At 41.6% G+C, this 15,533-nt stretch overlaps 1 protein-coding gene across 1 annotated transcript; it reads right to left on the reverse strand.

Moving 5' to 3' along the window:
- Window positions 1-8,641: 8,641 nt before the first annotated feature.
- Window positions 8,642-14,788, reverse strand: NDUFS5 (NADH:ubiquinone oxidoreductase subunit S5). The gene is made up of 3 exons (XM_032432644.1): window positions 14,680-14,788; window positions 12,911-13,128; window positions 8,642-8,865 (listed from the first exon to the last, which is right to left on the reverse strand). The coding sequence occupies exons 2-3, from the start codon at window positions 13,124-13,126 to the stop codon at window positions 8,761-8,763; spliced, it is 321 nt and encodes a 106-aa protein (XP_032288535.1). The 5' UTR covers window positions 13,127-13,128; window positions 14,680-14,788; the 3' UTR covers window positions 8,642-8,760.
- Window positions 14,789-15,533: the final 745 nt, after the last annotated feature.

Genomic DNA, 15,533 nt, shown 5'->3' on the forward strand with positions numbered 1-15,533 from the left:
TCTCTCTTAGTGTCTCTGATTTATTGTTAAGCCCATCTAGTGAATTTTTCATTTTAAGATTTTTAAAAATGTATCCATTGAGAGAGGAGGGGGAGAGGGAAAGGGAGACAATCTCAAGACTCCATGCTGAGCAAAGAGCCCAACGTGGGGCTCAATCTCATGATCCTGAGATCATGACCTGAGCCGAAATCAAGAGTCAGTTGCTCAATCGACTGAGCCACTCAGGCGCCCCCTCATGAATTTTTCATTTTAGATATGGTAGTTTTCGCAGTTCTAAAATTTCATTTGCTTTCTTCCATGTTTTCATTTCTCTTCTAAGATACCCTACCTCTTCATCTATTATAGTACATGAACATATTTTTTTAAAGATTTATTTATTTGAGAGAGACAGTGAGAGAGAGCAAGAGGGGGAGGGGCTGAAGGAGATGGAGAGAGAGAAGCTCAAGCAGACTCCCTGCTGAGCGGGGAGCCCAATACAGGACTCGATCTCACATCCCTGAGATCATGATCTGAACCAAAATCAAGAGTCAGCCGCTTAACTGACTAAGCCACCCAGGCACCCCATGAACATATTTTTAATAGATGCTTTTAAGTCCTTGTCTGCTAATTGAACTTCTGAATCATCTTGGGGTCTATTTCTGTTGACTGCTTTTTCCCTTTACTATGGGTCACATTTCCTGTTTATAGTATACATGTCTACTGTATACTGAATATTGTGAGTGACAAAAGTAGTACTCTGGCTTCTGTTATTATCTTCTCAAGAGTGTTGATTTTATTCTGTCAGGTAGCCATATTACTGGCTGATCTCTTTGGACTTGTGGAAATTTAATTTTATCCAATGTCAAAAATTGTCAAAAAATCAATTGACCAATAGATATATGGGTTTATTTCTGGACTCTCATTTCTTTTCCATTGATCTATATATGTCTACACTTATGCCAGCATCACACTATCTTACTATTGCTTTGTAGTATTTTTGAAATTAGGAAGTGAGAGCCCTCCTCTTTGTTCTTCACTTTCAAGATTGCTTTGGCAATTCTGGGTCCCTTATAATTCCATATGAATTTTAAGATCCAGTTTGTCAATTTCTACAAAGAAGCTAGCTGGGATTCTGATAGGGATTATGTTAAATCTGTAGATCAATTTGGGAAGTAATGCCATCCTCACAATAGTATCTTCTGATCCATGAACATGATGTCTTTCCATTTTACAGATTTTCTTTAATTTTTTTGCCAATGTTTTAAGAGTTAAGTTTTACACTTTTGCTAAATTTATTCCTAAGTGTTTTATTCTTTTCAGGGAGTAGGGAGCCCAATGCGGCGCTCGATCCCAGGACCCTGAGATCATGACCTGAGCCGCGAAGGCAGATGCTTAACCAACTCAGCCACCCAGGCACCCCTGGGTCACATTTTCTCACTTCTTTGCAGGTCTTACAACTTGATAGTGTATTTCAGATACTGTATATTAAAGAAACAATAAAAAAGAAATAAACATAGTAAAACTAATAAAATATACTTGTTTTTTAGAAACCCTTTTCTCTAACCATCAGAGGGACTCATCATTCAGATTGGTCTTAGAGTAGGGTTAGGGCTGAGTTGCAGCTTTAAATTGATTTCACCTGTGATTAACCCAACTCCCAACCTTCCTAGATGTTGTCTTTTTGATCCTGTCAGAATTTGAGCTGGGAAGAATTTGAGTTGGTTGCACTTCTAGATATTCTTGATTCACCTTTGGAGTCAACTCTGACAGGGTCCCAAAATGTAATCACCACCAAGAATGTACACAGCTACATTATTTATATGTAGGGAAGGCAGCAGGAGTGAAGGCTGAATTGTTGAATCAGGCACTTTGTTGTGTCTGAGGTTCTTCCAGGTTCCAAGGTGACTTCCCCTTCCAAAGAGTCATCTTAGACCCAGCTGATTTCCCCTTAACCCTGCAATATCTCTCTACCTATGGCAGGCCTCCCCATACCCACACCAGGAGCCCACCACCTGCTCCCCATACTGGAAGCTGACCGGTTCTGTCACCTATATGTATTTTTTCTGGAGTTCAGTTCAAGGCTTCCTTGCATATACCATTTTTTATTAGCACATGGAAAACTTTGAATTATTTTGTCTAGGTTTTTCTTATCACATTAGCAAAAGATCATCTAGAAGTGGAAGCCTAGATTTAGAATCAAATTCTACTTCTAGGCACCTGGGTGGCTCAGTTGGTTAAGCATCTGCCTTCACCTCAGGTCATGATCCGGGGGTCCTGGGATCAGAGCCCTGTATCGGGCTTCCTGCTCAGTGGGGAGTCTGTTTCTCCCACTCCCTCTGCCCCTCCCCTTGCCTGTGCTCTCTCTCTCAAATAAATAAAAAATCTTAAAAAAAATTCTGCTTCTAATACTTAGATGTTTGATACTACCTAAGTTACTTCACTCTTCTAAGCCTGTTTCCTAAGATGTAAAATGAGGCAACTTTGATGTATTTGCTATTCAGTGGGGCCTCTTTTTATTGCAAGTGACAAAAATCCAACTGGCATTGGTTTAGGGAAAAGGGAATTTATTGGCTCATACAACTTCAAAGTCAAAGGACAGGACTAGTTTTATAAAAGTTGATGTAGAAGCTCATGTTAACAGACAGCAGTTTTTCTAAATGACTGTTCCTTTCCATCTACTGAATATATACCTTTATATTTCTCCTATTAGTAACATGGTTGCTTAATCAAATGAATAAAACATGTCTACAGCACCTATAGAACTTAAACCTCCTCTGCACTGAATCCAGAGGAATCATCATTCCTCTCTTCTAGGATTCTAAGCAAGTCTCATTCATTGGCTCCAATTGGGTCATGTGCCTGATTTGGAACATTCTTGAAAATACAGTTAAGGGAAGAAAGCAAAATGCAGAAATGATGTGCATAATTTGCTACCATTTGTTTAAAAAAGGGCAAAGAAAATGTGTGTATGTGTGTATAGGCACAGAGTATCTCTAGGATACTCAAAATACTGGTTGCCGGGCGCCTGGGTGGCTCAGTTGGTTGAGCGACTGCCTTCGGCTCAGGTCATGATCCTGGAGTCCCTGGATCGAGTCCCGCATCGGGCCCCCTGCTCAGCGGGGAGCCTGCTTCTCCCTCTGACCCTCCCCCTCTCATGTGCTCTCTCTCTCTCTCTCATTCTCTGTCTCAAATAAATAAAATCTAAAAAAAAAAAAAAAAAATACTGGTTGCCTTTGGGTAGGGGTACTATATGACTGGGTAAGATTTTTCATTATATATGTTTTATACCTTTTGAATTCTGAACCACATCAGTTACCTATTCAAAAAACTTAAGTGAAAAACATAGTTGCCAAAGCACTCAGTGGTTTCCCTTGTGTGCTGAGTTGCAGCACTCAGGGTCAAAAAGCATAGGCCAAGGGCGCCTGAGTGGCTCAGTCGCTAAGCATCTGCCTTCAGCTCAGGTCATGATCCCAGGGTCCTGGGATTGAGCCCCGCATCGGGCTCCCTGCTCGGCGGGAAACCTGCTTCTCCCTCTCCCACTCCTGCTGTTTGTGTTCCCACTCTCGCTGTCTCTCTGTCAAGTAAATAAATAAAATCTTAAAAAAAAAAAAAAAGCATAGGCCAAAGGGGTTTTGAGTCCCACTTACCAAAGCATAGGAAAGGAAGGGGCAAGGGCAACAAATAATGCTGTTTTGAGGGAGCAAGTAACTTGCGCTCTGACTGTTGAATCATCAATTGCAAAGAACCTCACAGCTTTGTCCCTCCTGCCTCCCAAACTCAGTTCTGCACCAACCTAGTTGACCAAAGAGACAGTCCTGGGGCACCTGGGTGGCTCAACCATTGGTTAAGTGTCTGACTTCAACTCAGGTCATGATCTCAAGAGTCCTGGGATCGAGCCCGGTGTCCGTCCAGCTCCCCGCTCAGTGGGGAGTCTGCTTGTCCCTCTCCCTCTGTCCCCTCCTCGTGCTCACTCTCTCAAATAAATAAATAAAATCTTAATTAAAAAAAGACACAGTCTTATTTGTTCTTATTCAAACTGCTTAAAGAGCAGGAGTCTTGGAGCTAGCTGGTTGTTGCTTTCAACAGTTCATTAAAAAAAAAAAGTTCTCAAAAAAGCAATACAGGGAGAAATTTGACCAAACATACAAAAGCAAAAGGCAAGGTTGCTTGTCCAAAAGCTATTTATGGGTATTTGATAGATCTTTTTTTTTTTTTTTTTTTTAAAGATTTTATTTATTTATTTGAGAGAGAGAGTGAGAGAGAGAGAGAGCACAAGAGGGGGGAGCGGGAGAGGGAGAAGCAGACTCCCTGCTGAGCAGGGAGCCCGATGCGGGACTCGATCCCAGGACTCCAGGATCATGACCTGAGCCGAAGGCAGTCGCTTAACCAACTGAGCCACCCAGGCGCCCTGGGTATTTGATAGAAATGAAGGCTTTTATATTCTGTAAAGACATGAAGGCAATGCTTTCCAACAAACACAATTAAGTATTCTCTGCCACTCATTTTTTACTTTCAGGTAAATACAATCTAATGGAATTTGGTTTCCTTTCATTCTACAACCAAGAGCTCAGAAATAAAACCGATCTTTGAATGAAAGGGCATGTACCCACTTTAAGCCTTGATTAATAATCTGCTTTCTTCTCTAGCATTTCCAATTGGCCTCTCTCATTTTCCAAAAATACATATGCATGGAATCCCATTTTGGACTTAAAAAACTCAGAAAAGCTTGTGTGCACAGAGCGCAATGAAACCACCTGACACAGGACACACACGGCATGGGATCTTGCTGGAAGGACTCCAGTTTGTTTCTCCATTGTGACTGATTAGTGAGTAGTTTAAGAAAATGCTGCTTGGGGGGCGCCTGGGTGGCTCAGTCGTTAAGCGTCTGCCTTCGGCTCGGGTCATGATCTCAGGGTCCTGGGATCGAGCCCCGCATCGGGCTCCCTGCTCGGCGGGAAGCCTGCTTCTCCCTCTCCCACTCCCCCTGCTTGCGTTCCCTCTCTCACTGTGTCTCTCTCTGTCAAATAAATAAAATCTTTAAAAAAAAAAAAAAAGAAAGAAAGAAAATGCTGCTTGGGGGCGCCTGGGTGGCTTAGTTGTTAAGCGTCTGCCTTGGGCTCAGGTAATGATCCCAGGATCCTAGGATCAAGCCCCACGTTGGTCTCCCTGCTCAGTGGGAAGCCTGCTTCTCCCTCTCCCACTACCCCTGCTTGTATTTCCTCTCTTGCTGTGTTGCTCTGTCAAATAATTAAAATCTTTAAAAAAAAGAAAAGCAAAGAAAATGCTGCTTGGATAAAGGATCTGCCCTATAACACAAAGAATAAGCAGGATCTTGCTCAAACGCCAAATCCCTTCCTTCCAATTTTCAGACTACAATGCAATGTACTTTCTCTTTTGAGGAGAATCTTACATTCAAGCCCTACAGCTGGTATTTTTAACTCAAAATGCTGCAAGACTAATAATGAACAATACAAAAAGGAGATTACAATACCAATTCCATTAAAAAAATACCATTAAAATTAAAATTAATACCATTAAAATTAAAATTAAATACCATTAAAAAAAACCCCAGGGGCACTGGCTGGCTCAATTGGTAGAGCATGCGACTCTTGATCCCAGGGTTGTTAGCGCTACACATTGGGTGTAGAGATTACTAAAAAATGAACTTTAAAAAAAATTAAAAAATTGACAGCTGCATGTATTAAAAAAACAAAACCCACCAAACTTAGGAATTAACTTAACCAAGGAGGTGAAAGACTTATACAATGAAAATTATGAAATACTGCTAAAACAAACTAAAGAAGACATAAACACAGAAAGACATCCTATGTTCATGGATTGAAAGATTTATTGTTGTTGTCAATATTACCCAAAGCAAGCTACGGATTTAATACAATCCCTATCAAAATCCCAGTATTTTTTGCAAAATAGAAAAACCCATCCTAAAATTCATACAGAATCTCAAGGGACCCTGAAGAGCCAAAACAATCCTGAAAAACAAGAACAAAGCTGAAGACTCACTCCTCCTGATTTTAAAACTTATTAAAAGGCGACAGTAATCAAAACAGTGTGGTAGTGGCAGAAAGACAGACATGGACAGAATTGAGCAGAATCCAGAAATAAACCCTTGCACATATAACCAAATGACTTCTGACAAGGGTGTCAAGACCATTCACTAGGGAAAAGAGTCTCCAACAAATGCTGGAAAATCTGGATATCACATGCAAAAGAATGAAGTTGGACACTTACATAACACCATATGCAAAAATTAACTCAAAATGGATCCAGGACCTAAATGTAAGACCTGAAACTATAAAATTGAAAAGAAAAGAGGGGAAAAGCTTCCCAGCACTGGATTTGAAATGATTACTTGGATAGGACATCGAAAGCAACAAAGAAAAACAAATTAGGCTTTGTGAAAAATTTAAAACTTCGTGCATCAAAAGACATTATCAGCAGAGTAAACTTACAAAATGAAAATATTTGCAAATCACATATCTGATAAGGAATCAATATCCCAAATATACAGAGAACTTCTAAAACTCAACAACAAAAAAAACTCAATTAAAAGATGGGCAAAGGACCTGAATAGACATTTATTCAAAGAAGATACACAAATGACCAATTAGCACATGAAAAGATTCAACATTGCTAATCACTACAAAATGCAAAATCAAAACTACAATGAGGGGCACCTGGGTAGCTCAGTTGGTGAAGCATCTGCCTTTGGCTGAGGTCATGATCCCAGGGTCCTGGAATCTAGCCCCGTGTTGGGCTCCCTGCTCAGTGGGGTGTCCGCTTCTCCCTCTGCCTCTCCCACCCACCCCCACTCATGCTCTCTCTCAAATAAAATCTTAAAAAAAAAAACAAAAAACTACAATGAGATACCACCTCATGTCTACTAGATAGCTACTTACAACAAAAAAACCCCAGAAAATAACAAGCGTTGGTGAAGATATGGAGACTGGAACACTTGTGTGCTGTTGGTGGGAATGTAAAAAATGATGCAGCCACTATGGAAAATAATATGGCAGTTCCTCAAACTATTAAAAATATAATTACCTTATAATGCAGCAATTCCACTTCTAGGTATATATTAAAAAAAAACTGAAAACAGGGTCTTAAAGAGATTATCTGTACACCCATATTCATAGCAGCATTATGCACAAAAGCTAAAACATGGAAGCAATTGACGTGTCCACCAACAGATAAACAAGCAAAATGTGGTATACACACAATGGAATATTATTCAGCCTTACAAAGGAAAGAAATTCTGCAATATGCTACTGGGTGAACCTTGAGAATAGTATGCTAAGTGAAATAAACCAGTCACAAAAAGACAAATACTATATGATTCCACTTACGTGAAGCAGAATAACCGAAATCATAGAAAGTAGAATAGGGGTTGCCAGGGCCTGGGGGGGAAGGAGGAGTAGGGAGTTACTGTAGGGCGAATTAAAGAGCTTCAGTTTTGCAAGATGAAAAGTGTTCTCCAGATGGATGGTGGTGATGGTTGTACAACAATGTGAATATACTTAATATCAATGAACTGTACACTTAAAAGGGGTTAATGGGAAAAAAAGTGGTTAAGATGGTAAACTTTGTGTTATGTATATTTTACCACACACACACAAAAAAAGTTGGAAGATATCTGAGGTCTTAATTGTATTCTTAACACTTGTATTTTTAAGGTTCATACCTCCCTTCTACATCTGGATTTTTCTTTTAAAAACCATTTCTAGGGGCACCTGGGATTGAGTTCCGCGTTGAGTTCTCTGCTTGGCAGGGAGTCTGCTTATCCCTCCCTCTGCCCCACTGCTCATGTTCTCTGTCTCAAATAAATAAAATCTTAAAAAAAAACAACAACATTCCTAGGGACACCTGGGTGGCTCCATCAGTTAAGCATCTGCCTTCAGCTCAGGTCATAATCCCAGTATCCTGGGATCAAGTCCCACATAGGGCTCCTTGCTCAGTGGGGAGCCTGCTTCTCCCTCTGCCTGCCACTCCCCCTGCTTGTGTTCTGACAGATAAATGAATAAAATCTTAAAAAAACAAACAAAACATTCCTAAATACGTCAATTAGAAGTACTAATATGCCACTGATTTAAGATAGTGAATTGAAACCATGGGATTGCTTCTTCAAAATTATCTGAAAATAGGGGCACCTGGGTGGCTCAGTCGTTAAGCGTCCGTCTTCGAAGGGCTTAGGTCATGGTCCCAGGGTCCTGGGATTGAGCCCCACATTGGGCTCCCTGCTCGGTGGGAAGCCTGCTTCTCTCTCTCCCTCTCCCCCTGCTTATGTTCCCTCTCTTGCTGTCTTGCCTGTCAAATAAATAAAATCTTAAAAAAAAAAATTATCTGAAAATAAATTAAAAACAAAACAAAATTATCTGAACATACACAACCACTCTCTCTACTGCCCCCTGAGCCCAAGTCTGTGTTTATGGGGAATAAACCAGAATGACAGCAGTAAAGAATACTGCAACTTCTTGAACAAGTTAACGTATTTAAAGTACCTTATACATAGTAAGTGTCATTAAATGCTGCTTATTATTACCTACCTGCTAATTTTTAAGGCATAGGTGAAGGCATTTTTCCAAATCTAAAAAAAAGATTACAATCTCATTATAGAAAAGTATGATCCAAGAGAAAATAGAATAAATAGGATAGAGCAATCCTTTATTTTTAGACACTTTCACAAAGAGGTTTTCAGTAAATGAACTTTCCAGTGGAGAAGAGAGAACATGAAAATCAGCCTCCAGACATCAGCAGCAGCTCTGCTCAGGGCCTAGGATCCTCCTTGCCCAAGTGGTGAGGTGGAGGTGTGTACTTCCCTTCCTTTATTAGTTTATCTCGCTGCCTCCTGATGTCACTCAGACGTTTCATCTGTCAAAGGAAAAAAGTATTTAAACTAGGGGGAAATACGTACCATAAACTTGAGGGCTAGAGAAACAGAATGCAAATTGGTTTCATTTTTAAACTATGGAAGCTGTTCATCCCAGAGGTCCTCTGAGATGAAATCCTTCTTTAAAGAAGTAACTTGAAATCACTTCCCAAGCTTTTTTTTTTTTTTTAAAGATTTTATTTATTTTTTTGACAGAGAGAGACATAGCGAGAGCAGGAACACAAGCAGGGGGAGTGGGAGAGGGAGAAGCAGGCTTCCGCAGAGCAGGGAGCCCGATGCGGGACTCGATCCCAGGACCCTGGGATCATGACCTGAGCCGAAGGCAGATGCTTAACGACTGAGCCACCCAGGCGCCCCACTTCCCAAGCTTTTAATGAATTTCTGGTATGTATAATAATACCTCCTTTAAAAATAATAACTAAAATGTTCCTGTTACATACAGGAATACAGGTATTTACAAAAACAGTAACAGAGGGGTGCCTGGGTGGCTCAGTCATTAAGCATCTGCCTTCGGCTCAGGTCATGATCCCGGGGTCCTGGGATCGAGTCCCGCATCAGGCTCCCTGCTCTGCGGGAGGCCTGCTTCTCCCTCTCCCACTCCCCCTGCTTGTGTTCCGTCTCTCACTGTGTCTCTCTCTGTCAAATAAATAAAATCTTAAAAACAAACAAACAAACAGTAACAGAGATCAAAAACCTTTAAGAGGCATACTTGTGCATACTTAAATCTTTACAGTATTTAAAGATGATCATCTCACAGCCGAAACACTCCTGACCTCTCTGTGAACCTGGCACTGCTGCTGGTTACTGTTCACTAGGTATGAAGGAAGCAGAAAGGGCCAATGTGAGGTTTCTCCTCACCACACCGAAATAAAGACCTGGTATGTGCTCAGCTACTAGTCACTACTGAGCCCTGAGTTCTGCCTCTTCCTCTCAGGTAGGACACTGGTTCTTTCCCAACCAACGAAAGCTATGCTATACAAGATTGTAGGAAAGCTGTAATTCACATGGATTCTGCGACCCAAAAAATAGACCCCCTAATCCTGACTGCATTATTCCTCTGCCCAAAACTCAATGGCTTCCCATTTTACTGAGAAAAAAAGCTGAATCCTTCCTTTTGACGACTTACTAGGCCTACCTCTGACTTTATGTCTTGTTTTTTTTTCCCTCTGACTTGATGTCTTAATACTTTCCCTCATTCTCTCTGCTCTAGCTCAGGGACCTTTGCACTTGCTCTTCCTCTAACCAGAACATTCTTCCATCACATCCACATGGCTCACTTTAAGTCTCTGCTCAAACATCTTCTAGGGCTGAGCTCTTCTCTGACCACTCTATTTAAAAGAGAGGAAAAAAAAGAGCATCCACTTAGCTCCCACACGCAGTGCTTTCTATCTTTATCTTCCCTGCTGCACTTACCAACACCTAACACACTTTTTTTTTTTTTGACTTGTTTGTTAATTTTGACACCCCTTACCCCAAATATAAGCTCTGTTAGGGTAGGGACTTTTTCCTGTTTTCTTACTGTATATTCCTAGCACCTACAATAGCTCCTGACATAATAGGTGCTTCAATAAATTTTTTTTTTTTTTTTTTTTGGTGAATAAGTTTTCAAAAAGGCATGAAGGGTTAGTATATTTAGTAAAAGATCCCATTAACCTTAAAGAATCAGTCAGGATATAACTTCAGTAGAAAAACCTCTAGGTGTTCTAAATAATGATATAAACATTAGCCATTTTTAAAAGATTGCATTTTTTTTAATTCCAGTATCGTTAATATAAAAGACTGCATTCTTAGACATTTCTCTCTTAAAGAATCTACCCCCCCAAAATTAAAAAATAAAAATAAAGAATCTCCCACAGAGAACTCATCATGACTGAGCTATCACAACACCTGATGTTAAGTCTGTCTCTGAGGTGAACAATCACCTCTCAGTGCTGTAGCAGAAGCACAGGCTCTGCCCGCGCTGCCAGGTTCAAATCCCAGCTCTACCGCTTACCAGCAATGTGACTTTAGGCAATGGCCTTGATTTTTTTTTTTGTCTTGCCCCAAGTTTTTAATTGTATAGTAGAAAAATTCTAGTAAGGCATCTCCCAGGATTACTGTGTGAAATAAATCCACTACTACAAGCTAAGAACTTAGAACAGTGCTTGATTCTAATCCCCTGATTCACTAGCTTCTTCGCCTAGGGCTAAGTATCTAGTCATTCAGGGTGACCTCGAAAACAGTAACAGACCTATTTACAGATTCACAGGATGAGGAAGTGACTTGAGAGCAACTCCTGGATATCTCCAGATACGGAAACTGAGACCAAAAAGGGAGGTGACTTGCCCAGAGTCACAAAACCAGTAGTGGCAGAACCAGCATCAAAACCCAGTTTTCTGGGAGGTGCACCTGGCTGGCTCAGTCGATGGAGTGTGCAGCTCTTGATCTCCAGGTTGTGAGTTCGAGCCCCATGTTGGGTGGAGATTACTTAAAAATAAAATCTTAAAAAACAAAACAAAACCAACAACAACACCAGCCCTCCTAACTCCCAATCCAATGTTCTCTCTACCTCACCACACTGCTGCCTCCTTTTGGTGTAAATTTTCCATGAAGAGTAGTCTTAATCTGAGTAATGAGTAACTGGGGCCCACAAGAGGACAAGTTAAGACATATTGTGAACTAGGGGGGCCTGGGTGGCTCAGTTGGTTAGATGTCTGCCTTCAGCTCAGGTCACGATCCCAGGGTCCTGGGAACAAGCCCTGCATCAGGCTCCCTGCTCAGCAGGGAGCCTGCTTCTCCCTCTGCCCCTCCCCCCTGCTCATGCTCTTGCTTGCTCTCTCTCTCTCTCAAATGAGTAAATAAAAAATCTTTAAAAAAAAAAAAAAAAAAAGGTGGCGCCTGGGTGGCTCAGTCGCTAAGCGTCTGCCTTCGGCTCAGGTCATGATCCCGGGGTCCTGGGATCGAGCCCCACATCGGGCTCCCTGCTCAGCGGGAAGCCTGCTTCTCCCTCTCCCACTCCCCCTGCTGTGTTCCTTCTCTCACTGTGTTTCTCTCTGTCAAATAAATAAAATCTTTAAAAAAAAAAAAAAGACACTGTGAACTAAATAGTGGGTAGGTGACTAACTATGACCCACTTACTGACCCTCAGTAATACTACAATATTACTCACTTAATGATCAATATTCCTGCAGAGATCAATACAAAATTATTACCTGATAGCCTCTAATTCCTTCCAAGTTTGGTTTCACTTTACCCAAATGCCAATAGCAGATGTTAAAAGACAGGAAATTAAAAAGTTTTGATACAAATAACTGTGAGAAATTTAACTAAAAATCTAAATTGCTTTCCTGAACTCCAAGGAGTTGGGAGTAATAAAAACATTTCTATTTGTTATATCTGGAGCAGAGAACAGGCAAAATAACAGCGCACACCCAAAGATTTCTTCTCTAAGGGAGAATACAGCCCATATGTTACACAACTCATTCAACTCTTGAGGAGGTAGACATCACGCTGTTAACATCCTTTTTCCCCTGCCCTTTGGTCAGGCTCACCTAAAGCAATCTCATTAACACCTCCATCTTCCCCAGAGTAGAAATTAATCCAGAGTTTGTTATACCAGGTTCACTGTAATAGATCTGCAAGGTTTTAACCTCTTCTCCAATGAGGGTTCAATGAATTTGGAACATTTTCACCCAGAGATGTTCAAGGACAAACATCCAAAGCTGGTTGGTAATTTCTGCTTTATAGCCTACTGCAAAAATGGGAATACACACACATATGATTTCTAATCTGGTGGCTACAGCAGGGTACAAGGCTGAGGAAAATATGTCAGAAGATGAGGAAGAACACTGAGGAACAACAGACCCTCCTCAGATCTGAAGGCATTTAACTTCCTTGACATGCTACCTATGTAGAGAAAGTGTTTCACCACAAAAGTTTTGCCAATTTGCATTGAACAAGCCATTACCAATGACCAATTAAAAACACTTAAAAGCAGCCCCAAAGAAACAAGGAAATAGTTCAGCTCCCGTCTCCATCACTCCTCACCGTTTTCCGCCGAAGCAGACATTCTACGAAATCGTCAAATTCTATCTTGCACTCTTTCTCTGCACGGGTACCACCGATTCCATGCGCACATTCTATCCATTCTTTTTCAAAAGCATGGCATCGACCTGGAATCTTGTGAGGCTGCTCAGCACTTTGGATTGTCATCCAATGATCTAAGTTAAGGCCCAGCCTTTTCTGAACATCAAAGAAAGGCATGGCTGAAATGGAAGATAAAAAAAGAAATAATGCCATAAAAGTGCAATCAAATGAGAAATTCCTAAGGAAAATGAGATAGTTAATTATAAGTATCCCTCTAGAAAGATATTTTATGCTATTCTCCCAATATATTCTTACTAAATTATTTCATTTGAAAGGTTCCTGTAGTTTATGGTAGATTAGCAGTATCTGTGTTTTCACAAAACCCGAAAAAAAAACCCAACCCACCAGAACTAAAAAACGATGCATAAAAATCATCTCTGTATTGATAAGGTCATTTTTTATAAGGTCGTTTTAATCAAAAGTCAGTGTTTATGTTTTGATTCAATAATCCCAATTCTTTGAGATAAATCTGAAGAAATAACTTAAAAAAGCACAAGCACAAAAACATTTCTTTACATTTTCCTGTTTGTCTCAACTCAGATGACACTTCTCCTGTGAAGCCATCCTGAATCTAGTGTCCCTCCTCTGTGTTCATACAGCATCTCAACTTCCCATAGGAGTACTTTGCACACCACTGTAATGGATTATTAACTTGAATGTCTCCCTTATTGAACAATGAGTGCTGTGAGGGCAGGGACCAGGTAGGGCCTCAGTAATTGTTAGGGGGGAAAAAAAAAAAGAATTTCAAATAACTTAAGTGTGCAGTAGGGAAATGGATAATTCCAGTACCCGCCTAGTAGCATATGACAGACGTTAGGAAAAACAGGTAATAGACATGGTACGTTATACATGGTACCTACATTTTAATGTTAAATGAAAAAAAAAGGGTCTACAATGTCAAAGAAAAATTGCAAAAGAAAACTGGAAGGAAGCACAAAAAATGTCAATAAAGTCATTTATGAGTGGCAGATTTACAGGTGAACTTAATTTTTATATTTTTCTACCCATTCTTTCGTTTACTGAGTAATAACGTTCCAGGCACTGGAATGGGAGCGGGGGGGGGAAGCAGTAGCTACAACGTAAACACTAGAATGGAGACAGACACAACGAACTGGGAACCCAACGGACAAGAGGGTATATATAGCTCGGAGGAATAAGCACCAACTCTGCCCAGGAGACTTGAAAATGCCTTTAAGATGGGTTGAGTTTGCCAAGTGAAGGTCAGTGGGCAGGGTATTCCAGTAAAGCACAGACCGAGTTACAGCCGGAGGTACTGGGTATGTCTGCGAGACACCAGGCACCCAGATGTGGCCGGAGCGCAGAGTGCATGTCGGGATGAAGAACGAAAGGAGCTAGAGGTTGGCAGGGCCGCAATCACTCAGCGCCTTGAAAGCCGGAATAAGGTGGGTGGACCTCAGGTTAAGAAACAGAAGGCCAAAGCATTAGTGAGGCAAAAAGCTAAGTTAACCTCGACAGAGAGCCGAAAGAGGTGCGGTCTATAGGCTTCAGTGACATTGGCTGTGGACGCAGGGGCCTGGGAACGCAGAAAACATGCCCAGAGTTCGGGCCTGGAAGAACGGACACCCAAGAAAGCAAGAGAAAATTCGTTAAAGAAATCTCGTAAGGAAGCTCCTTAGGCTAAACTGCCCGCGGACAAACGCAGCCCCTACCGTCGCGATGCGGTGCCCGTGTACCCTTGCTGGCCGCCGCTACTGGATGATCTGCGAGCGACGCAGAGGCCTGCCGCAAAGAACGCCCGCAGTGCGACGCTAGCAGCGCGACAGCGAAACCCGACCTTCCCTCTGCCGTCGCGCCCGGAAACCATAGAAACCAAGCCCTTCATTCTGCGCCGGCGCAGTCGTCGGCATCAGTCTCTGAAGGTATGGAATTGTAAATAAACTGACTTCTAGACGATTCCGTTAGACGAGGCCCAGCGGTGAGTTACCGCTGTCTGCTCGCATTGTGCCTAGCACTCTCACGACAGCTCGGATTGGTGAGGGGCTTGACCCAGGCCGCAAGAGAGAAAAAGTAGTGGCTTCCCTACCTCCACTCCTGCCCGTAGTGATTAAACTCATGGGCTGTGGACCTACGCCGGGTGGGTTCAAATTCTGGTTCCGCCACTTCGGTGTGACCCTGAGAAAGTGTCTTAACCTCACTATGCCTCAGTTTTCTCAGCTTTGCGCAGTGGCAGTATCGTACCGATGAGGTTTATCAGTTTTCTCATCTTAAGTACCTACAGCGTAGGGTTGCTTTGGGGATTAGATGAGATAAATGTAAAACACCGAGGCGGTTCCTGGCGCATGGAAACCTCTCCAAGGCAATCACAGTTCTTTGATATCTCAGCTTCTAAAGTTTGCAGATTCGAGAAAGTCAACAGAGACCATGCCGCTCCTCTGAGAACATCCAGTGGCTCCCTTTGACTACAGCAGGGCCTCTGAAGTGGCGTGTGTGATACACACTGGGTGTGAGGGAAGAAAATACTCAAATACTTACATTTTTTATCTAATCTTTTTTAATTTCTATT

Source organism: Phoca vitulina, unplaced genomic scaffold, assembly GCF_004348235.1.
Source record: "Phoca vitulina isolate PV1807 unplaced genomic scaffold, GSC_HSeal_1.0 scaffold2, whole genome shotgun sequence".
Taxonomy (NCBI): Eukaryota; Metazoa; Chordata; class Mammalia; order Carnivora; family Phocidae; genus Phoca; species Phoca vitulina.